At 38.3% G+C, this 25961-nt stretch overlaps 2 protein-coding genes across 4 annotated transcripts in view; one reads left to right on the forward strand and one right to left on the reverse strand.

Moving 5' to 3' along the window:
• Positions 1-369: 369 nt before the first annotated feature.
• On the forward strand, positions 370-6942 carry LOC147145598 (uncharacterized). Its single transcript, XM_086033531.1, has 7 exons — positions 370-545; positions 626-791; positions 2451-2549; positions 2645-3439; positions 4972-5114; positions 5635-5744; positions 6380-6942. Exons 2-7 carry the CDS (start codon positions 686-688, stop codon positions 6513-6515), a joined length of 1389 nt encoding a protein of 462 aa, XP_085889657.1. The 5' UTR covers positions 370-545; positions 626-685; the 3' UTR covers positions 6516-6942.
• A 4480-nt stretch (positions 6943-11422) lies between these two features.
• The window catches only part of cabp2a (calcium binding protein 2a), a 29064-nt gene continuing 14525 nt past the window's right edge, over positions 11423-25961 (reverse strand). For all 3 annotated transcript variants that reach the window (XM_086033954.1, XM_086033953.1, XM_086033952.1), the window contains 5 exons: positions 20172-20202; positions 18592-18726; positions 17358-17467; positions 17111-17258; positions 11423-12968 (listed from right to left, as the gene is read on the reverse strand). In XM_086033954.1, coding sequence (XP_085890080.1) covers positions 12943-12968; positions 17111-17258; positions 17358-17467; positions 18592-18726; positions 20172-20202 — 450 coding nt within the window. In that variant the 3' untranslated portion in view covers positions 11423-12942. The remainder of the gene's footprint in view (positions 12969-17110; positions 17259-17357; positions 17468-18591; positions 18727-20171; positions 20203-25961) is intronic.

The following is a 25961-nucleotide window of genomic DNA, read 5'->3' on the forward strand; positions in this document are numbered from 1 at the left end:
AGCTAGATACCCCTACCTCACAGAATTCATTATAGTAGTTTTTTTTTAATTCTTGCAATTGCGCATCTCATCAGAATATGCAAGTTGAAATTGATTACTAGGATACAATGATAAAAAGAAATTGTAATTAAAGTTTTTAATCTCAAGAATACAAGTGTATATCTATTTAATCAGCATTTTCACAATTATTTTGTGTGAGTAATACAGGTTAGAACATGTGAACCAACTGACATTTTTTTTAAGAAAAAAAAAAAGTAAGTATGAAAACTGCACGTTCAGCATCTCTGTGGTTTGTACAATCTCTTCTACCGGATATTGTTTCATATTGTGAAATAGTTCCTGAGTTGCTGTGCAGTTGCATTGATTTCTTCTGTGCGAAACTGGTTTATTTCTCACAGTCACAAACACAGGAGAGATCAGTGGATGAAGTGTGACTATGATTCAATTTGATAACACTGCTAAGGAATCATTTGACAAACTGCTCTAATTTTACTCAGTGTTGCCAAATCAACTTTTGAGAATTTTTATAAACACTGCAAGGAGTGGTAAGTCTTCTTATTTTATATCTTACACTCAATTAAAAGTGCTAGAAATATAATGCTATTGCTTATATTTAATCATACAGCAAAAACTTGTACCTGGATCAACTGTTTACTTCAACAATAGAGAGGAAGCTGATGCAAAAATGACTGTTAAGTACCAAACTTCTACAGAGACAACAATGGACATAGATGATGGGAATGGTGGCTACAAACATCTTTTAGTGGATGGCAGCAAGCTGAAATATTCAGGTAACAGTTTATCCAGATTATTGCGATGCTTGATAAATGAAATGCTCATAAAATGTTACCTATTATTTACATTTACAAGTTTTTTTCATATATGAGTTGTGAAATAAGGTTTTCCTCCGGTTGAACCTGTTATGGCTGTTGTCTGTTTTGCCTCTTTAGGGTTGTTATCACGTACTGTAGACAGAAAGCCAACATAGACACATTTTCATTTCACTGACAGAAGTTTTCAGGAGAAAATCTATTTTTTATAAAAATAAATAAATAAATCTCCACAGGACTGTTTTAAATACCAATTGTAATTGAACCAGGAAATATAATTTTCACTTTACATTTAAAGGTTTATATGCATTTCAGGTTCATCCTGCAATATTTCCCAAAAGCAGATTAGCAGAATATCCCAACCTTTTTGTGAAAAGTCTGTATTTATCACGAGTTTTTGTGAAAAAAAAAAGCATCTTCATATCATATATTACCATGCACTTCTGTACTCGTCCATCCAATTTTCACAGTTGTCTCCCTCCAAAATGCTATTATTGCTGCAGCAATAATGAGTTGCTGCAGCAATAATCATCCAATGCTCACAATAACAAAACTTCCATTGAGACATTATCTGTTCGCTAATTTGACCGTGTTGTCTGTCATATTTATCTATAACATTAAGAGTTGGAAAGTCGAGGTCCAGAAGGGAAAAATCCTGCCACAATTTGGCTTTGGACACAGGTGCTTCTACTCATTTGGCAGGTAAACGTGCTTGTTTACCAAAGCCAAACTGTGGCAGGGTTTTCACTTTCTGGACCTGGATTTTCCACCTCTGATAACAATAGACATTGGATAGTGCCTATTAAGAGCGATTGCTTTACCTAAGTCCAAAAATTCAAGTCAAGTCAGGAACACAGGAACATTCTAGAAGGCAATGCAGGTATGCCAACAGCCAAGAAACAAGAAATAAAATATTTAATTACCCCTGTGAGTTTCTTTTGCTTGAGGTGGGGTACTTCTCGCTCATTCAATTGTGAAGCAACGCCAGGCATGCTTAGTCCCAGGAGGAACCAAGGGCCACAAGGCGTGTTTGAAGTGTTGAAGATCAACGTGTCCTCCAATTCACATTGTCACTAATGTGAATTGGATGACTCTATTTTTTTAATCAGGCGATTACCGTGCGGCCGTTATATAACTCAGTTGAAGTCGGCACGACCGTCATTTTTCCCACATAACATTCATGTTCAACGCAGCAGTTCGGGCACGTGGGCCAGTGAGTGTCTTTCTTGTGATGTGTCACATGCTCACATGGATTATGCAGCCAAATCGGGTGCATGTATACTGTAACAACGAAGCAGAGACAGGGCTGTAGCAGCCAAGTTACGCACCTACACAAAACAAAATTATAAGCATAACGGCTCATTATTTTATACTGAGACAATGACAATATCGACCACAGCGATATAAAGGCACTTCTACTATCTAGTATAATGTAGTGCATACCGGTAGGTACAGTGTAATGCAGTGCAGTTGATGCCTCCCGTGTTATTATTACTCTTTGATATCATTATAATGTGCAAGTGGTCACAAAATGTTGGCTCATCAGAGGCATTAGTAATTGACTCTCTGAATAAATTATAAATGCCATATTACAAATCTATCTAAATCTGTATTTTTCAGTTTATGCATTGAGAAACAGCCCTTCTCGAGCCGCCACACTTTTCCTTGGGCTGTTGTGTGTTGTCCTGGTGGTTGGGATCATCGGTCAATCTGTCCACTGTGAGTCTACCTTATTCTTATCCTTGCCACAAATGTCAAAAGTTTGCCAACAGTATAAAACTGCTTAACTTTGATATATCTGTTTTCTGTGGCAGACTGGAAATTGGGCGAAGACAATCAGAAGAAGTTAGAAACTGTTGGAGGAGAGAAAGAAAAACTACAGTCCCAACTCAAGACTGTACAGAGCGAGAAGAAGACTCTCGAAATCACCCATGAGCATTTACAACAAAGTTACAACTACGTGTCTAAATCGACAACTCAAATCCAAACCAACAACAATTTACTGAAAGCGGAAACAAACCAACTAAAAGCGAGTCAAAGCAAATTGCAAGCCAGCAACACTGCTCTAAAGAAAGATCTTGAGCAGCTGAAGGCCAGTAAGGAGCAGCTGCAGACTAATAATGATGCCTTGTCGACCGCCAAAGACTTAATACAAACAAAGTATGAATCACTGGGCAAGAGCAAAAATGTCTTGCAGGCCAACTACGACTCTACGATTAAAGAGAGAGACATTATGCAGAACAAATTCAACAATGTGACAAGGTCAAAAGAGAAGCTGCAAATGAGTTATAACAGCCTGATCAAGGATATTGAGCATCTACAGATGGAATACAGCTATTCCGCCAGCGAGAGAGACAACATTGCAAGCAGTCACCAAAACCTAACGTTGGAAAAAGAAAATCTCCAGGCCATTTACACCACACTGGCCAAAGCCACTGACGAATTGATGGCCTCCTACAATTCCACAATTGAAGAGAAAAAGTATCTTGAAAGCCGCTTGAAAAATGTGACGGCAGAGAGAGACCTGCAGAGGGTGGAAATCAGCAACATGAGTGCTGAGGTTGACCAGCTGCGGGCTACCGTCACAAGATTGAACACAACGCTAAAAGGTAACGCAGGAAAATGCTAACAGTATTTAGCAACCTTTATGAAGGAAAAGGAAACATTTGCTCTTTCTCGCCCTTTTCAGACATGTTGCAATGGACATATGTGTGTGCTTATATGCTGTATGTAAAGAGTGTGGGTATATAGATAGTGTGTAAACCCTATGAAAATATTTATTTTGTAAATGTTTATTCACAGAATCTGAACAAGAAATGGGGGGAAATGCTCAAAATGTGTTGTATGTACAGCATATGCTTAAAGCAACACACCACTGAAAATAAATTGTTCATCATTCGATTAGGCAGTGTGTATAAATAATAATAGTGCATATATTAGTGGCATCTTATTCCCTGAAAAAAGCTTTAGTCAAGTAAGTATCAAAATAATGACATAGCCTACCCTGTGCAGCGCCATCTTGACCAGTTTTACGCAGGCACATGATCACTATGATGTAACGCGTGGCGCAATAAGACATTGTTCATTATTGACTCGTTTCCTGGTCTATTTTGCTGTAAACGTGCCGTATGGCGTCATCAAGTATTGCCATAATTTAGATAGCACTCCTAGATTTCATGTTCTTCTTTCAAGAACGGAAAAAACAAGACATCGGCAGCCAGCTATTGATCATGTTTTCAGACATTTTAATTTTCATAGACTGTGCCTTTTGGAGGCTCAGGCTGGATGCATTCGCCAGCTACTGCCACTGTAAATGTGCTTCATATGTCTGAATAATATTCTACATTCTCTTTTGTGGGACAAAAATATATATACAAGCATTAAACTTGTATATTTTCACATGAAATTAACCTGTTGCTGTGATTGTCCTACATAAAGAACAAGTGTATGTAACAGTAAACAATTTTGACAAAGCTGACATATTCTTTTTCAAAAATATCAGCTAGTCTACATGTTGTCTGGCAGCAACACACTTTTCTGATGTGTGGCCAGAGTCGTTGTAAACTAGTCCAGCGCCGATCGATATAGGGCAGACACAACGATCCGCATATCTGTCAACTCCCCGGGGTGTACTGAAGCTGTCGAAAGTTGTAATTTGCCCTTACATAGCTGTATATATTAATCTTACACATTACACATGATTTTTGAATGGCTGCTGTCACGTGAACGGAAATCAGCGATGTATGCCGTACATGTTTGAAATGTGTTTCCACCTGTACAAATTACGCCGAAAGTGTACAATTTGACAGGTATGGATACATCGATTAAATAGATGAATTGTTACACCGCTTGTATTTACAGATATATTCAAATCCCTTTGGTGTTAAAGATATGTAGCTGTGGGTTAGTATTTATGTTTGTTTTGACATGCCTGGAATGAATTACCAAAAAAGTAAAAAAATATATATAGTGCTCGGATATCCACCAAAATAAAACTGATTACCGGTACAAAAGTGGTTATGACCACATGTAAATGTCTATTCCAACAATAAAATGCCAATTAGGCAATTATGGCAATTCAATTTCTATTACATGTTCTCATATTATTTTTTTTGTATCAATGAATATCATTTCATTACAGACAAGGTCTGTCCAAGTGGCTGGAAGAAGTTTGAGAACAGCTGCTACTTAACTTCTTCAACCAAGAAGACATGGTACCTGAGCAGAAATAACTGTCAAGGAAAAGGAGCAGACCTGGTCATCATCAACAGCAAAGCAGAAATGGTGGGTTGATTGTATATCACATTTTTGTCTTTGAAGCTCAGTGAATCTCATGGTTACACGTGGAAACTTCACCCATCAACATTTCATACAAGCACGTTTAACTTGCTCTGTCTGAGAAAAGGGGTCACAAACATTTGTAATGTTGGAAAAAAAAAAAACCCAAAACCTTTTACATAAAAACATGAGAGCTAAAATGAAAATATGAATTAAGCTCATAGCCAATATAAATATTACAAAAGGTTCAAAGATACAGCTCAGACACACACAAAACACTTGTCTGAAGAGATGGATTTCTTTGAAATAAATCAAGACAGGGGTTGCATTTCTCATACACCAAAACGGGGGTGGCATTTCTCCGAATAAAATGCAGGATGTTGTTAACCTGGGAGCCACAGACTCACCCTCCATCGTGTGTCAGAATTTATTTGGTTTCCTCCATTTCACAATCAATTACTGTAACTTGACTTTTGTTGTACAGTGCTGTATGATGTCTAAACAACCATTCTCTTTCTTTTTCTAGACATTTGTTAATGGCTTGTTTTCAAACAACAAAGAGGTCTGGCTTGGACTGACCGATGAGGGAATAGAGGGTCACTGGAAGTGGGTGGATGGGACAGTACTGACCCTAGAGTAAGTAACAGATATTTTCTCACTTTCTTAAGTTAAAACTTTGGAAACAAAAGACTCCGTTTTTTTATAGATGTATTTTAATAATATTAGTAGTATCGCAATACATATCGGCTCGCAACCCAAGTATCAGGATCTGTATCAGACTAAGACAAAGGTCCTAGCCCTAATGCAGTACATATATATATATATATATATGTATATATATATATATATATATATATATATATATATATATATATATATATATATATATATATATATATATATACACACACACATACACATTCAACCACCTGTGCCACTCTGTCCTATTGGATTTGTTATTTTGTACAATAGCATTAAACACAAATGAATTATAGACCACGTGAATGAACTGAATGAAACAAGATCTAATTATGGTGTTTAATTTGAGGAATTATTCCTCTGCAGAGACTGTTGCAAGACTGCAAAAAAAAGCCATCACACATAGTTCAATTGACAATCAAGGTTTTGGCCACCATGGGAGTTTGTGCTTCAGAAGCTGAACCTTTTTGTCAATCAATTGCATGGAAAGTCAAAGCTTCATCTGGCCTTCACTAGCCAAGGTTGGTCCTTCATATATACTTTAATTGATATTTTCTCTCTAAACATTGCAGGTTTTGGTCTGATGGCCAGCCAAACAGTTACAATGGCAACCAGGACTGCGGGGAATTTTGGTACCGTTCTTCAGGAAACGCCGAATGGAATGATGAAAAATGTAGTTCACAGAGATATTGGGTGTGTGAGATGTAGATGATCAGATTCTGCCATGTGCTTAAATCAGAAAAGCCTGCAGCACTTTTGGCTGCGCAGATCCTCCCATCAATTGAAGCGTCTGGCTTGCATTCAGTCATGAGAACTGTATTCACTTAGGCACATTCAAATGAGGGCGTTCCCTGTTTATACTGTACATTTCCTAGACCACATTCTCCCGAAGACTTAAGCACATTTTTTGTTGCACACTAGTAAGTCTAGCGCTCTGTGGAGGTGAAACAGCATATTGCACGTTTTGATTCAATCACCTGCTTCTGTGACGGCGCAGCTGCTGACTTGTGTGGGTGGCTTGGAGTTTGTCTGTAAGCACTGCTCACAACATCTGCATTCATTGTAATAATGATAATAAAAATAATGATGTGATGATGTAATTTAATAATGTAATGATGGTGTGATACATTTTGAACCATTTGTTTTTATTTGATCTATGCAAGCTGTTGAAGTGACTTGACACATTGCCTCACTCTCTTCTGTACTATTGCAACGGCTCCAAACATGCATTCAGTCATGAGCGCTGTATTTTGATTGAATTACTTTTATTGGATTTATTAAATACAGAATGCAAAAACACATGCTACTCCAAAGTGGCCTGTTAGATGACCGGCGCGCACGTAATTGGCAACGATTAATATACAGTAACTTCCAGATCCACTACGCAAGTTAATTTTACATTCAAAAGAGAAGTCAACCCAAACATTTTATTTATGATAATATGTTCTCTGCAGCCACACTAGTCTAAACATGCTATTCTGATTAATATTGTGTTTGTGGAACATGACTTGAGCAGAAAAATACACCCGTTTTTCGGCCATCTCAGGGGGCAGACATTTTGTCACTTGCTGTCGACTGAAAATGACATCACCGCTTCTCAGGGCTCGGGTAATGACTAATCACAGCCCACCTGTTTTCTGAAGCTGAGCCATGACTGGTTGACAGCAGGTGCCCAAATGTTCGCCCCCTGAAGTAGATAAAAACAGGGGGATTTTGCTACTTAATGCAGATTCAACACAACACAACATTAATCAGAATACCGTCTTTAGACTAGTGGGGCTACGTAGAACAGATTTTGTCAAGAACATTTTTGGGTTGACTTCCTCTTTAACGTTTGACATATTTTCCAAATGGATCTCTATAGAATTCACTCTTCTCTTGAAAACTCCACCATATGGGAATTAGGAAAACCCTCAGAATACAACGAGTCAACAAGTTTGGTGGTTGCGCACAAATGTCCAGGTTATGCCTGAAGTTTGAATGGGAGAATTGGCATGCCTTCTAAAGTGTGCAAACCAGGCAGATTAAAAAAACAAAAAAGACTTGTGCGCCCACAGGAGAATATGGCAGTTAATGAGTAAAAGTTAGCAGGTGATACCGAGTGACTGAATTTGAATTAGTGAAACGAAAGAGGGGACCTTAAAAAGAATGTGCAATACTAAATTAGTTTTCCCCCTTAAGGGACAATACACATACGTACACTATTAGCAGAAGTAAAAACCTAATATTTTGTCTATAATTCATTTGATAACTTCATTAATTTTCATGTACATTTCATAAATTTAAAAATGATTTTAAAAATAATATAGCTGGCCGACATGTTCATTAAACACGTCACAAGAAAACCGTGACGTGTGTCAACTTGGGCTGCACAATGATATACACACATAGCTATGCCGCATCTACAGTGTTAATCCTGAAAGTTTCCAGCCAATGCTATGAAATAAGTCTACCAAGTGGGATTCCACTTTTCATGTGAAAGATGCAGGGCCACTGCTATCCCTTTGGGTGCACTAAGCTAAAAAGTCAGATGGTGCCCCCGGACCACAACAATTTTTCGTGGCCCGGAATTTTTTATGCGCGTGTGTGGGGGGGATAGCTACAGCTGACGGGTAAGTGAATACATACAGTTACTAGTTACCTGTTAAAAAAAATTCATATAGTAATTAGGGGTGTAACGGTACACTAAATCACGTTTCGGTTTGGTTGGTTTTTTTGGGAAACTTCGGTTCGGTATATTTTCGGTACAAAAAAAAATATTTTTATTTTGAAAAGATGTCAAGTAAATTGTACTTTTTTTGGAAAAAATAAATAAAAGCGAACCATTCGGGTAAAATTCTAAGAAATTACACCAGAATAAAAAATACACTAACAATAAAGATCTCTTAATTTTGCAAATTATTAAGACACTGACATCTTTAAACACTCAGCAGCAGCAGTCTATGACACATCTAAGTATTCAAGTTAAAGCCAATTTGTCATTACAGTACAAATATACACTTTTTGTGATGAAAAAAATACTTACAATAACAGTTACAATTATTGCTAACCATATTAAAAGTATTTTTATAATGAAAAAAATACAGTAACTTTAAAACATCTTTATGAAATTGTATACACTTTTTAGGCATTGAAATCTTTGAATGTTCAACCGCATATTTTAGTAAAACTTTACGATCCGTTTATCGCTGGTACCCTTCCGCCGTCTGTTTATCCGCCATTTTTTCTGGCCGGACCAAATACTAATCACCTATAGGCCGGTCCGACTGTCATTTTAACGGGCTTTCATTAGCGTTTCTGACAACCAACTTTGACAAACTACGTCTACCACTATCACAATTCTTGGAATTGTGCAGCACATCTGGATTTGCATGTTGAAATCAATCACTAAGATACACAAAAACAGGTGTTAAGAATACAATTGTGTATCGATTTGATTGGGAAAAGTTAACTCACTGACTTATTCTGTAAGTATGATACCCAAATACTGCACGTTCAGCATTTCTTCTTCCGGATATTGTCTCATGTTGTGAAATAGTGCCCGAGTTACTGAGCAATTGCATAAATTTCTTCTGCATGAAACTGGTTCATTTCTCGCAGTCACAAACATGGGACACCATCAGTGGATTAAGTATGACTATGATTAGAATTGATAAGGAACTGCTAAGGAACTATTTGACAAACTGCTCTAATTTCACTCAGTGTTGCCAAGTCAACTTTTGAGAATTTATCAATATCAATCAATATCAATATTTCAAGGATTATTCATATAAAAATAGACATTACAAATCACACACACACTCATTTCTGTTTGGGGAAATCACTGTACACGTAAAGGTGTCGCAACTTGGCACAGGTGGTAGAATGGCCATCTTGAAACCTGAAGGTTGCAGGCCATCTCTCACACATACAGACCCCCCCCCCACCCCCCCCCCCCACACACACACTTCATTCAGCCATTAAAACAGTTCGATTCTTTTTTTTTGACATGTTTAACACGTTTTCTAAGCATGCATAATAATTCATACTAATTTGACATAATTCAGGATTAATTTTCACGCTTATGACTGAAAGGCTCTTGTCACCCTCCTCGTCTAAAAGATAAACTGAATAACTCTTAATTTCCGGTATCGTGTAACGTGATTATATTACTGCAACAATCTAACATGATCCAACAAGGTATTCATAATATTTTGATTACTAGTTCAGGCGCACCAAAATCAAGAAACAGCTGACATACAGGATGATGCAACGCAATTTGACATGGCTGTAAACCACCACTACTAAAATGGCATCCGTTGTCTGTACTGCTTTATCCTCATTACATTCATAGATGAACTGGAGCAAATCCGTTGGACAAGAAACAAGCAGGGGCGGAGCCAGAACGTGGCTATTTTTCTACTTAGTGTGGTATTGTTTTGTTTTTTTGTTTTTTCTACAGAATCCATTCATTCACCTTTTTGCTTGATAAAGCCGTGATGTGTTCACCCTTGTGCTTGCCAGTAGTGCCCCCTTCTGGTATACATACGCATGAACAGATGCTGTTGTACTTTTTCGCTACTGCCCTCTTTCTACCTTCTCTACCCGCTTAACTGAACAAATGTTCGTTAAAATGACATACTCTTCAAGTGCTCTAAGAAGAAATGAATTCCTGGGAAGGTAGATCTGCTTTGGCAGATTAACGTGCGCTACACTCAACAACAGTACATTTAGGGAATTGGCTGGTTTTGAAGTTGCCAATTTAACCATTGTATGGTGTTGTATTTTTGATACTCAGCCAGTGTTGATGGGTCGGGTGGACCCGAGTTTGGGGTTTTCAATCAAATAATTATCTGTTAAAATACTCAACAGATTTTACTACATCCCAATTGTAAGTTCATATGAACTGCAAACATTAATATTTGCCCTTTACCTTAATTTGTTAGATCACATTTATGAATTAATACTCCTTTTAAAAAAAAAAAAAATGTAATGGAAAAAAAAAAGAAAGAAAATCCTATAACAGAGGATTATCACCACGAGGTGAAGGTATCTGATATGCCTGGGGTAATTTTTTTTTAAATAAAAACTTAAAGGGTTCCACAGTCCGGCGGACAAAATACAAGGGTTAAATTCCACAAGAGGGGCAAGAGTAACGGTCTGGGATGACAACCAAGAAACGGAACTACGTGAGCCACTTAGGGGCATCACCTTCTCCACTTACACAGGCTGAAGTGGACAAGAGCATGAATGCGCACACGAACCCCGACTGGTTTATATTTCGGACATTTAGCGACGCTAAACTCGTGTCAACTCCCAGGAGGGAGACAGTGGCTTGCAGCGAGCAGCAGGGCGGGCAGATTGGAGCTTTATACCCCACCCCCTTCCCTCCCCGGCTAAAGGTAGGATAACGGGATGGCTAATAGCAACAACTAGCTTCAGGCCGTTAAAACAGCTCCTTACTGTCCACGCAGCGTGTGGAGGTGATCATGAGTGTAATGGCAGAAATTCTGTTTTACCAATAACTTCAATGTTGGTAGTCGAAGGTAGTTCTGACTCGTTCATAGTAGCACAAATCTCTTATCCATGATTTTCAATTTCATTCAATTACTCACACGGACTCAAAGTTCCTTTTTTGTCTTCTTGTATTGAAGGTTTTGTAATCCAACAAAGTGAGCAATATCATTCATTACAGCAGGTGGATAACATGTACTTAGACTATGAGCACGGTCAAAAGCTTTTTGCTTCCGTGACTACCAGCACACTGTATACTAAACACTGTCTGCTATGCTACTACTACTGCAAGTGCATTAAATCTTTATGATGACAGAATTGATGACAGAATTGAGAAAATACTTCAAAAGCATTGGCTCTCACAATGAGCCTGTGTCTTCATGTCGCGGGGTTGCCTCCCAAGCAATCGCGTGCGTTGTCCGACACCACTTGCAGCCGCCAGCAAGCATCAATGTTCAGCAAACAAAAAGTTCCAGCGAGGAGGCTGACTGCACAGCCGAGTGTGGCCGCATTGCAACGTACCGTTTTGGCTGTTACGTTCCACGGCGTGTTGTCGGTCGAAAAAATGTGGCCATTCCTCATCCAAATAAATGTACACGTCCACTCATTCCCACTTCAGTCTCTGTAAATATCCTGACTGGTTTTAAATTCCTCGCTTGTCCTAACCGTGATCAGCAAAGAAACAGTTTTTTTGTTTGTTTGTTTTTTTAAGCAAAGAAACAGTGTGCGCTTGTCCCAGCATAAATCTATGTAGCTCACGCTCACTTCCACATTTCCTCATTCTCATAAATCATCCACGGAGAGGTTAATCCTTTTGATATGTTGAAGTGGTCATTAGTAAGGATGTCCGCATACATTTTGGTGCCAATTGATCACCGTTTTTGGACGTTATTAGCAATGAAAGTACAATGATTTCCAATGGAGAGTTTGTAATCTGTTCCTCCAGTGACTCCGACCGAACAAGGATAGAACAGTAGGGGGCGCGGCCATTTTCCTCATTAACGAGAAGCGTTATTCATGGAGTCACTTATTTCCTAATTTCTCCCAAATTTATTGATAAAATAGAAAATGACAACTCTTTCCATTTTCCTGATCAACTGTTAGTGAAAACATGGCCATCCCGGCCAGCCCCACAGTCCCTTTAAGACTTATTTTTAGATACTGCAACATATACTCCAAACTAATTTGGTTCATTTTCAAAAATAAAGTTTAAAAAGTCAATAAGAACAATCATATAATTTAAAGTGGCGTTGTATTATCAGACTAACTGTAATGAGATTATCCAAGGTGAAAAAGATGTTTGCAAGCAGCATATTCATTTCATGAAAATGTTTTTTGTTTTCTTGTGTTTTGAACAAAATAATTTCATTCTGTTTCATTCCATTTTGAATATTTGACTTGAGCGTTTGAGCATAGTCATACTTCCCCTTGTTCAATTGCCTCTCTATTTCACATCCATTACATGTCTCAACAGTCACATGACACAGACACGGTACAGTAACACATGCAGAGGGTTCCCTTACACTTGTTACAGAATGAAAGGAAGGACACAAACATTTTTGTATAGCAAGAAGAATTACAATTACAAGAACATTAACAGTGTGTAGTCCGGTCCCCATTCATTGCAGCAAAGACGGTTCGGTCAGCGAGACATCATTCGCACAAACTCTGAGGAAAGAAAACATTCATATCAAGGGTAAGTCCAACTTTCATTTGATCTCAAACTGAATTTAATCTTATATATTTATGAAGTAGGTTATGCAGAATGTACATTCACTGACCATAACATTAGGTACATTGCTTATTCTAATGATATCCAATATTGGAGTTTTGTTTTTTTTATTTTAATAAAACGTTGCCTTTTCGAGCATAATAGGACAATACTGATTTTCATTTATACTGTCAAAGAGGGATTCTTTTTTAAGTATTTCAAATGTTATTATTTTGGACGCTATGTCGTTTCATTACATTTACACTGTTCAACTGCAAATTTCAATCAGAGATGGCTTCTGTTGTCCCTAAATGTATTTTTGATGCCGATTTCAAATATGTCTTTATTCTAGCACATTTACTTGCATCGCTAAAACATTTTGTAAAAATGTGTTGATCAGTGGGTTATCGGTCAGAGCACTTCTTTGATTGGCTTCATTTCATTCTACATCATAGTCAGAGAGTCAAATGATTCTAGAGTACCGGTAGTCACTTTCACCACACACATGAAGACATTTGGTAATAAATATTGAATGTGTTATTTCTTAATATTCTCAGCCGTGACCCGCTTCGGACCTAATGTATTATCGGCAAATCCACTCGTAATAAACCTCAGACAAAAAGATAATACAGTATATGAGAATCTTATACGACATGAGATACCATGAAATATCGCTTCGCCCATTGTGTATAGTGTGTGTTTGTTCACGGAGGAACTACAGGCGTGTTGCTTCCTTGTGTGTGGGCGTGTGTGACATATGCTGCTGTGTGTGTGACGTAGAGCATACTTTATGTCATCGCGTTGGGTCTGACCGCAGCATGACCACAGCATTAGGCCAGGTCTTGTAATATTATTCTATAGGGTTATCCTTTGGTCCACTGTGCGTTAAAAGTGGATTTGTCACGATGATAAGGTCCGAAACAGGTCAGGCTGACTATCTTACATATAAAATGTGTTCAACATTTACAACCAAAAATGTCGTGTGCATGGGGCAATCTGATGTCTCCCCGAGGCAATGACTCTATAAACTGTACTGTACATGGAATGTGCCGTAGTTGATCAAAGACCTTCCCTGCCTGAGAAACAAGCAAGTGGCCATAAATAAATCCAACTGAAGTCTTTTCTTGACAAATTGGCATTCTAGAACTTTCGGAAACACTCGGGTAACATCGGTGCAACTTATTTGGTAGTAGAAGACTTGGAAAACTTGTTTCGAGATTGGTGGTGGAACAGAATCTTTACATGTTTGGTTTTGTGTGTTGAGATTATCACACACAGTATAAGCAAAACTGTTAAAAGACTGATTATCGCTATGTGTGGGGTCTGCCATAGATGAAAATCTTTGAAGATTTAAAAAATCTTTATGTGTGCACCGGGTCTTCCTGTCACGGGAGATTTCTTCTGCTTCTCCCTCGTCGACTAATCAGCTAAGCTCCAAACAACATGAGCAACAAGACAGAAAGCGACTCTACACTTCATGTGTGCGGAGTACAAAAGTGAAGGGAGCTATGGTGTATTTGGATTGGCATTGGATTTTGTCTGATCAATTATATCAGTAATAATAATAATTAAATCATATACTGTATATATATATGGATATATATACATTAGGGATGGGACGAAAAATGGGAAAAATCCCACGAGACGAGATGTCTCACGAGATTGAGTCCGCGAGAACGGGACGAGACGAGATTTTTGCTAAATTTCGAATATAAAAAATACCTAATGAAATTTTTTCAGTTTTCAAAATGTTTTTTATCGAACTGCAAGAAAATTAACCATCTAGCTCTAAAGTGCAAATCTCAAACAGGAGTCACTTTCGTTACATGATCTCAAATATTGCTACAATAACAGCTAAAGCTGAGCTCTTTCCTCTTACTGAATACTTTGACAAAATTCAACTGTGCTCATGGGATAGTAACTCAATTGTATCTAGTGTTTTATGTTAATTTATTGGCTTTATTTATTTATATTTTTATTTATATTTTCTATATTTGTTAATGTATTGATATATTTATTAATTGATGTATCACTGCCTCTTATTGTTTTTTTTTATTTATTGTATTGTTTTTAAAGTGCTTTGTTACAGCTCTAGCTGTTATGAAATGCGCTATATAAATAAAATTGTATTTTATTGTAGAGTTCAACTTGTTTCTCAGTCGATCTTCAACAAGAGGAATGTCACTGCGTCTGTGTCAAGATTTCTGCAACTCGTCGTAGTTGTGGGCTCCTCAGAGCTACAGATACGGCACCCCGCTGCTCTAGAACGCAAGCCATCAGGTCCAAGAGTTGTTCTAGCGCGTGATTACGTCCATAATTAGTTTGTGCGTGGGTAGCTCGAGCTGTCTTTATTTAGACGTCGAAAGTGCTGCTGCTGTTGAGCATCGGTGAAAAAAATAAACTATATGCTTGACACGTCTGCTATATTCACCCGGACTCCAAAACACCGTCAAAAGAAAAGAAAATAGATCTCGTGGCGTTCAAATCCCACGAGATCTCGTCCCATCCCTAATATATATATATATATATATATATATATATATGTCATGTCATGTCATCTTCCAAACCGCTTATCCTATACAGGGTCGCGGGGAGTTGCTGGAGCCTATCCCAGCCGTCAACAGGCGAAGGCAGACTACACCCCAAACTGGTCGCCAGCCAGTCGCAGGGCCCACATAGACACTGTCACTAAGCGGGAATCGATCCCACGCTGCCCGCACACAACTCAGGCGTGTGTACCACTACACTATCATGGACTCTCTCTCTCTCTCTCTCTCTCTCTCTCTCTCTCTCTCTCTCTCTCTCTCTCTCTCTCTCTCTCTCTCTCTCTCTCTCTCTCTCTCTCTCTCTCTCTCTCTCTCTCTCTCTCTCTCTCTCTCTCTCTCTCTCTCTCTCTCTCTCTCTCTCTCTCTCTCTCTCTCTCTCTCTCTCTCTCTCTCTCTCTCTCTCTCTCTCTCTCTCTCTCTCTCTCTCTCTCTCTCTCTCTCTCTCTCTCTATATATATATCCATCCATCCATTATCTGTACCGCTTCTCCTCACAAGGGTCGCGGGGCGTGCTGGAGCCTATCCCAGCTGTCTTTGGGCAGTATATTATATAATATATTATATATATATATTGCCACAATATATATTATATATATATATATATATATATATATATATTATATATATATATATATATATATATATATATATATATATATATATATATATTATATAATATATTATATATATATATTGCCACAATATATATATCCATCCATCCATTATCTGTACCGCTTCTCCTCACAAGGGTCGCGGGGCGTGCTGGAGCCTATCCCAGCTGTCTTTGGGCAGTATATTATATAATATATTATATATATATATTGCCACAATATATATTATATATATATATATATATATATATTATATATATATATATATATATATATATATATATATATATATATATATATATATATATATATATATATATATATATATATATATATATATATATATATATATATATATATATTATATAATATATTATATATATGGGCGGCACGGTGGTCGACTGGTTAGCACGTCCGCCTCACAGTTCAGAGGTCGTGGGTTCGATCCCGGCTCCGGGCTCCCTGTGTGGAGTTTGCATGTTCTCCCCGTGCCTGCGTGGGTTTTCTCCGGGTACTCCGGTTTCCTCCCACATTCCAAAAACATGCATGGTAAGTTGATTGGATACTCTAAATTGCCCCTAGGTGTGATTGTGAGTGCGGATGTTTGTCTCTGTGTGCCCTGCGATTGGCTGGCAACCAATTCAGGGTGTCCCCCGCCTACTGCCCAAAGACAGCTGGGATAGGCTCCAGCACGCCCGCGACCCTTGTGAGGATAAGCGGTATGGATAATGAATGAATGAATGAATATTATATATATATATATTGCCACAATATATATATATATATATATATATATATATATATATATATATATATATATATATATATATACATATATATATACATTATACATTCCAATATATATATATATATATATATAGGAAATGTCCAATATATTTTTTTGTAGGTATAGCCAATAGTGTGGGTTCATATACATACTCACCCTCAAAGTCCACCTCTCCGTCCCCATTGAGGTCAACGTCACGCAGGATCTCATCAATCTCGCGGTGGTTGAGTTGCTCTCCCATCAACTTCTTCATGGCTTCTCTCAGCTCCCCAAGACTGATCTGACCATCGCCATCAGAGTCAAACTAGGAACAAGAAAAAGAAGGCCAAATGCAAACAACGATGATGATTATATCACGGACAAATAATGGATGACTGGTGAAAGCAGCATTGGTAATGCTTACCTCTTTAAAGGCGTCCCTCAGCTCTTTGACTCCAATCATGTCTGCAGTTTCAGCCAGCATTTTTGGACCCATCAACTCCACAAAGTCTTCAAAGTCTACTCTGCCGCCACCTGGAGGCCAACAAACAAGAAACTACTGTACACTACATACAGTACATCATGTTGAGCCATAAACAGTTCATCCTTAAACTACTTGCTCCTCCAAGTAGCAAGTTCATTATTGCACATAAATGACAGCTCAACCGTTTCGTTGACCATGTTGTTAAGAGAATGATTTAACATTTTTAACTTATTTGGTTTTGTAGAGCTTAAATAAAGTTATCCAGGGTTGGACCCTACAAAGATGAGCTGAAGTGAAATTGTTACAATGGCAATAGTTCCATGCATTGAAAAACAAAACAGCAATGAAGTACTGTATACAAAACGATAAAAAAATTTATTGAATCAATTGGTGCACAAACCTTTCAGCTGTGTATTTCTTTAAAAAGTAACGTTTCTTCTTGTTTTCTATTATCATGTTATCTTTTTACCATCGTGTATAAAGTGTGAACGTTTTTGTATTTTGTTTCAAAAAAGAAAAAAAAACAGTCAATAAAGTCCCCACTAAATTATACATTCCAATTAAATGTGCACATTTTTTGTCAAATGTGTTAGGCCTATTCATTTACAAATACCATGTTAGCATTTTTAATTGTTTCTTAAAATCCTTTTATGGGGGCATCCATCCATCCATTATCGATAACGCTTATCATTATCGCGAGGCGTGCTGGAGCCTATCCCAGCTGTCTTCGGGCAGTAGGCAGGGGACACCCTGAATTGGTTGCCAGCCAATCGCAAGGCACACAAAGACAAACATCCACACTCACAATCACACCTAGGGGTAATTTAGAGAGTCCAATCAACTTACCATGCATGTTTTTGGAATGTGGGAGGAAACCGGAGTACCCGGAGAAAACCCACGCAGGCATGGGGAGAACATGCAAACTCCACACAGGGAGGCCGGAGCCGGGATCGAACCCACGACCTCTGAACTGTGAGGCGGACGTGCTAACCAGTCAAACACCGTGCCGCCCTTTATGGGGGCATCATCCATTTAATTAGGAACTGACTAGTAACACAATAGACATTATACTATATGTTACCCCCTGATTGATTCCTGTTGGAGGATAACGGACTTTCAAATGATTTCTGAATTGCATTTTCACTTTTTCAATGAGCTTTTTTTCTGGACTTACAGATCTGCTGGCTGAGCTCGATCAGTTCCATTTCTGTTGGCATGTATCCCATAGTCCTCATACACTCGCCAAGGTCCTTACAGCTGATAAAGCCATCCTTGTCCTTGTCAAACTCTCTGAAGGCTTCACGCAGCTCTGTAGGAATAACAGGATTTTTATGTATTTATTTATTTATTTATTATAAGGTTACTGTAACAGCACTTGTCTGCACTTGTCTCTCTAAAACACAGGTGTCAAACTCAAGGCCCAGGCGCCAGATCCAATAGCGACATCATTTAATGTGGCCCGCCAAGGCAAATCGTGTGTTGACTTCACATGTTTCTTTCAAACTGTCTTTACTTTTACCTCTACATATCAGATATTGCAAACATGTGTTACCAATCAATCCTTTAAAATAAACCGAAAAAGAGTTGAACAAACTATATACTGGTTTCTGATTTCAAAATTAGTTATCCATCAATTTGTTGGGTACCGTATTTTCAGGATTATAAGGCGCACCTTTATATAGGACACACCCGCTCTATTTTTAAAAGCCCAATGAAAAAAAAACATTTATAAGCCGCACCTTTATATAAGGCGCACCTACCTATGTTGAAAAATTTGATATTGACTGCATTTACTGAACGATTTTGAACTGTAAATGTACATGTATGTACCTAAACAGATTCTTCCTAACAGTGCCTTTTAACATGGCAGCAACTTTGCTGATTAAAACGGAACAGAACCAAGAGAAAATAAAGTACTTATCTTCATTTCACTGCCCGCTGCCACTCCAGTTTGTCAGTTAACTTCCACATACCACCTAATACATAACCAAGTGCATAGCGCCCTCGCCTGTTGAACTCTTCCACCTGCAGTCACAACCTGTTAATGGCAATTGTATTGTATTGTAGTGTAATTTCCTTTAAACCGCCCCTAGCGGTGGAAGAAAAATCCCCAGAATAGCCACAACTCTACAGAACTCCGCAAGGTTCAAAACCTAGGGCTTATAGTAGTAGCGGCTTATAGTCTGGAAAATACGGTACATGTGATAATATAAGGCGATCATACATTTCTATAGGTTCACAGTCATAACAGCCCTCCAAGGGTCACCATAACTATGATGAGGTCCGTGACAAAAATGAGTTTGACACCCCTGCTCTAGAGAATTTAAAGATTCAGGAAACAAATCACTTTGGAAACCCAATTACCACTGCACCAATAACATGCAACTGCAATTGCATTATTACAGCTTTACACGTTGTGTTGACATGTACAGTATGATGTACATCTACTTAGCAACCACAATCTGAAAACAATCACAGGAAAAATGACATGGCTCCCCATCTTTTACACATATTTATTTTCTACAATAATGTTTATTATGAAACTACTGGAATACTTTTCCCGTTATGTATCTTTGCGTGAAAAGCACATATCATTGCAGCACTTGTTGAGACACATAGGTTCATAACATCAATGGGATGTGTCAAGGTGGGGACAAAGTCAGAAAAGTTCTCCTGTTCCCAATCAATTGATTAGATTGAAAGGAATGACAGGGTGAGGGGAGGGATGCAGTAATTTTACAAGAGCAATTATACCTTCCATTTCTTCAGGTCGTAGGTCGCGGTCCTAGATTGTGTAGATTGGGGTCAAACAGTGCACAAAAAATGAGGAAGAGAGCAGAAAAGCAGTCAGATTAGACAATAGTTAATTTACTTGGACGATAGTGACAACAAACTCACAGTACCTCAACTTGTACAAAGCAGTCTTATATGTATATCCAGTACATGTCAGAAAAATGTGTAGTGGTTTGTTGGTCCACAAAAACACAGGCTACATTCCCACAAATATCTAACTGTATGTGCTGAGTGAACTTGCCTCAACTAGAACAATTAGAAAATAACAACTGACAACATAACAGGCAACAAGCACAAAAAATGAAAAAAAAAAAAAAAAAAAAGAATAAATAAATAAAATGTGAACATTTAATTATCATTCTGTTTTCACAGTTTTACATTTAATAAACAAAATACAATTTAGACCCGTATTTTCGTGACCAGTGTAAGTCTAGCGCAAAGTGTGGTCTAACTGGGCACATGGATGACGTTTTCTTTCTTTTCGTAAATTCATAGATGCACGCAGGTAGAAATGGGCATTTGTGCCATTGTGGGAGTGAATACAGCTGATTTGCGTCTCGGCCAATGGAAGCGGCTCCTCTCATTCCTTTTAAATTCAGTGTAAGTTAAAGGGCTCTATGCACACTGTTGTCATATTTATGAATGAAATACAATGACTTCCACCAAGCATTGTTGCGGAGCGCAGAATATATTGTCCTGTTCTTGCTGGTCTTAAGATTAGTCTACTTTCTGCCATTAAATTGTCAGGTGTGCCAAGAGCATGTAAAAGAAAATGCCACCCGCCCGCCGGAACACCCAGCATGGCTCAGCGCCATCTGCCAAAATCCCAAACGCAGTGAACTAGACTTGCCCCGGCACGAAGATCAAGATGGGACAATTTTTACATCGAGCACATGTGCGCTTGTCTACCAAAATAGAGCCCTGTTAGTATGAAAACATCAGGGCACCGACACATGCACTGTGTTCCAAATTATTCGGCATATGCTGTTTTTGTTTATTTGTTCAACCGGTCCCTAAACCAAGCAATTGTCCCTTCCTGCATTAAGCCCTCCAACATCATCCCCCTCCCTAAGAAGAAGAACATTAGTGGCGTGAAAGACAATCGTCTAGTGGCACTGACACCCATAGGCATGAAGTGCTTTGAAAAACTGGTCTGGGCCCACATCAGTTCCTGTCTCCTCCTTGGGTTTGACCCTCAACAGTTTGCTTATCAAGCCAACAGGTCCGCAGAGGAAGCTCTGGCAACAACTCTCCACTCTTCTCTGTCCCACTTAGAGCAGCAGGGGAGCTACACCCGTCTGCTCCTTTTTGACTTCAGCTCAGCGTTTATAATACCATCCTTCCCAGCAGTTTGGTGAATAAGCCTGGGCGTGCCTAACTCGATCTGCATCTTTTCCCTGACGAACTACTTCCAGATGATGAAAGTAGGCCTCCACCTCTCCTCAGCCATCGACCACAGCACCAACTCCCTCGAGGGTTGTGTACTGAGTCCCATGCGTTTCACCCTCTATACTAATGACTGTGCCCCCATCAACTAACAACAACAGCATTATTAAATGTGTGTACGACACCACTGAGGTGGGGATAATCTCTGGGAGGGAGGAAACAGCGGCACTTAATGGACCTCATATCTAGTGACTAAAATAAGGAAGGAAACTTCTTAAATGACCAATCACAGCTCAGCTTCAGAAAACAGGTCACCCGTGATTGCTCGTTACCTGAGCCCTGAGCAGTTGTGATATCAATTTCAGTCGACAGGAGTGACAAAATGGCCGCCCAGTGAGATGACTAAAAAGGGGTGGATTAACTCTTATTCCACGAACGCAATATTTATCAGAATGGCTTGTTTCAACTAGTGGGCTTGCCGAGAACATATTTTGGCAACAAATATGTTTGGGTTGACTTCCTCTTTAATGAACTGTCAAACTACTGAATTTAAAATTAAAAGAGACAAAAACATTGCTGTATCATTTCAATAAAATGAAGATATTATTTTCTGTGGATGAATATATCTCTTTCAAGTGGGGAAGCTGCACATTGCGAATAGTTCCAGTATCTTGACAACTAACCCAGATCATGGAACAACTAACATAGATTAAAAATTTGAGTTACTAAATAACGGCTGATTGGTATACTGTCGCTCTCGGTGGGGTGAAGGGCAAATTTATTGACTGACTCCAGAGAACTTTGTAAACGTGTCATAATGACAGAAACTACAGAAATGTCTTTTGTAAATCCTCGATAGAGGGCAGCGCCGTTAAAAATCTCGTCTAGGACGCCACATTGACGAGGGATGAAGGCCTGATATTTGCTTTATATCATGTCAGGAAATGGTCAGTTACAAATACTGCATATTTTACAGCCTTCATTGCACCCTCAGCTCCCCTAAAAGGGCCTACCACATCACTTCCCTCCTTATTGCAGCCTAAAACATGACCCCGCCCCACCTTGTTTGGCGTCGCAGCCTTCTTAGGACATGGTGTTGATCCAGCAACCGTTAGTAACTCCATACATCTGGACCATCCATAGCAGCATGGCATTTATCGTTGAGTGCAATTAATTGTCTTTATGTATTTCTGTGCCCACTGCCAATGTTTCTCCTTGTCAGCTGTGGTTAGAGGTGTGGCTAAAATAGAGTTTTATACTTGACTTTGGGGACCTGCAGCTTCAAATAACTGCTCGTTACTCATCAGTGTCTTTTTTTAAAGCTACTCTCTTAATACGATGCATTTGCTTAACAGAAAGATTTCTTAATGGGCATATATTGGAAGGAAGCCATTTGCTCTCTGAGCCACACAGAAATGACTTAGTATGACGATTTTCTTGAAATATCCAGTAACCATTTTGTGCTTTTCATAATACTCACCTGGGAAACCCACTATCAATGCTGTCTGAAATTGATCAATTGCTAAAATTGACACGGGATACAGCATATGCAAAGATTTCCCCAGGAAAAAATAAACCTTTCATTGTACTTAAATCCTAAATGCATAAAAATGTGTAACACGGTGTTGAGGTGACACAAGGATACATCTGTTCCGATTTGTTTTGCGCGGCTGTGGCATCATCAGCAGGAATAACGCAGAGTTGGATTAGAGGTTGCTGAAGGGACAACACAAGGAGATTACAGCCCTAAATTGTATTACAAACCACGAAAGCTTATCATTTTTTATTTTTCCATCCTAAACCAATTTTGTCAGCTGCAGTTTCATTGTCAGCTGCAGTTTCATTAATTCACCTGCATACTGTACACACATTCACATGTATGGTTCTTGATTGAATTGGAATGAATTGGAATAAATATGAAAATTGACAAATTAAGATTTTGGAGCTTGTTTTATTGAATTGGGTTCTTTCACGATGAGATTTGCTGCTACACTACATATTGGTCTTATTCTGAATTAAGCATAAATGCTATTAGGCCACTACAAAAAGACAATATATATTGTATTGCAGTGTGCCAAGTAGCATCCAGGACGTGCCGCACTGCTTGATTGATGATTGGCTGATGCATCTGCCCGCCCATGTGCTATCTTCTAGACACGGTTGAAGCGCAAATGTGCGATGTCGGACTCTAGCGGTGAACTGTATTATTACTGGTACTGTGGAGGAGACATTTCTATAATCTTCATAAACGATCTACACTGAAAAAATGGTGGATGGAATTTATGTACTACTTACTTTTTTATTTTCTCAAGTGGTTGCACAAAATATTATCAGCAGGATCCAGATAAATTTTTAAGTAGATGTATAGTTTACTTTAAAAAAAATTATCTGGATTTTTAAGTAGATGTATAGATGTATAAACTATACATCTATGTTCTTAAACATGTATCTGGATTTTTAAGTAGATGTATAGTTTAATTTAAAAAGTGTATCTGGATTTTTTTAAAGTAAACTATACATCTATGTACTTAAAAATGTATCTGGATCCAGATGATTTTATATTGTGCAACTACGTAATTGATGAAATGAAATTTAGTAAAACCTTTTTTCGGTGTAAGGGGCCACTCTGAGTGTGGGTGCAGGCAACATGTGGCCTACAGACAACCATTTGCCCATCCTGGACTTAGAGTCTTCAATTGGAGTACCCATAACCGGAGTACCCAAAGAAAACCCGCACAATAACCGGGGTTTTAAGAGTTTTGTATTTTGCACTAGGTTTTTTAAAAACTTTTTTAAAATGCTTCATTTTAGTAATGTTTTTATTAGCGTTAGTAATTGATTAGTGTTAGTAATTAATTTTCTTTTTTTAACAGTATTTGTTGAGTGCGAGATAAAACAACAGGTATTATGCAATAAAATAAAGTAAGCTACAATTCGCAAACGACTGTTCGACCTTCCTTCTTCTCTATGTACAGCAACACTGAAATAAATACATTCAAAATAAACGCTGAAAGCTCATGAATGAAATTAATGAAAATGTTTTTAAATTTTTAGTTATTTTGTCACTTTTGGCTAACCATAAAAACCTTGGCAAGCACACGGAGAAGCTGTCAATGGATTGGAACCCTCAACCTGAGACCTGTGAGGCAAATGTGCAAAACACTAACCACCGTGTAGCCAGTTGCATAAATGTGCAATATAATTACTAGAGGTGTAACGGACCACGGTACACCAAAATTCACAATTCAGTATGTGCCTTGGTTGTGGAAGTTGCATCTGTACTGCACTACTTTACAAAAAACAGTTAGTCATGACGTATTCCAGAAGCGAAGATACTCTGTGTCTTTGTTTAGGAACTAGGCCCATGACAAGAACACACAATTACATTTACATTGATTGTTCCTTTCCTAATATGTCTGCGTAGGGATCTCAATGACCACCACCATGATATTACACAATTGCCCCTGAATTTTGTTATTAAAAAATATATTGCTAATTTCAAACAAAAGTCAACAGTGACAGTGGGCTGGATCTCATAGCCTGAAGGCCTTGAGTTTAATAACTGTGCAGTGTGGTGATAAAAAGAATATAGTAGCTCAAATTATTTTTCCTGTCCACTTGTTACAAGAAAGGATTAATTAGACTCAAGCACAAGGTCAAATGAAAATAAATGAAATAATGCAAAGTTCCCATCCAATAGGCTGCTGTTTGAATGAAAAATTAGATGCTGATGCCCCTGGATGGGATTGGCGGCACGGTGTAGTGGAGGGGTTAGCACATCTGCCACATCTGGTTCTGAGATTGGCAGTTCGAACGCACACTCTAGCCAGTCATTTGCATTTTCTCTGCTGGTGCTTCCTCCAACAATTTAAAAACATGCAAGTAGTGAGGACAAGTGGTAAAAAAATATTGATATATCAAATTCACTATTTGTAATAAACGCGATCTATATATACAGTAGCACTGACACGCCTGGTGAGGCGTTGTTCTACTTTTCAACAGAGCAATTAGTACTACTGTCCCACTGTTTGAAAGTTGTCTTACACGGTAACTTTGAACCTTTTTTAACATAATCAATGTGTAAGATAATGAGAAATAATGGATATGGTAAAATGTTGCCAAGATATTGTATTTAAGCCCAGTCGTAAAAAGACTTCTCTACATTCAAGGTTATTTCATGTCCTTGTGGACTATAACTCAGTAAATCAGCCATAATCTGTGACTACACTTCTTTCTTAATGCCTTTTTTCAATTAGTGCTGCTAGCCTGTTATTGATCGCTACATATTACTGTATGATTGCATGACATAAATCTGTACTAGAAAATCATCTATATGTCTCCAGAGTAAGGGATGTTTCAGTCTAT

This window comes from Filicampus tigris, chromosome 6 (assembly GCF_054856515.1).
Source record: "Filicampus tigris isolate MCC_2025a chromosome 6, RoL_Ftig_1.0, whole genome shotgun sequence".
Taxonomy (NCBI): Eukaryota; Metazoa; Chordata; class Actinopteri; order Syngnathiformes; family Syngnathidae; genus Filicampus; species Filicampus tigris.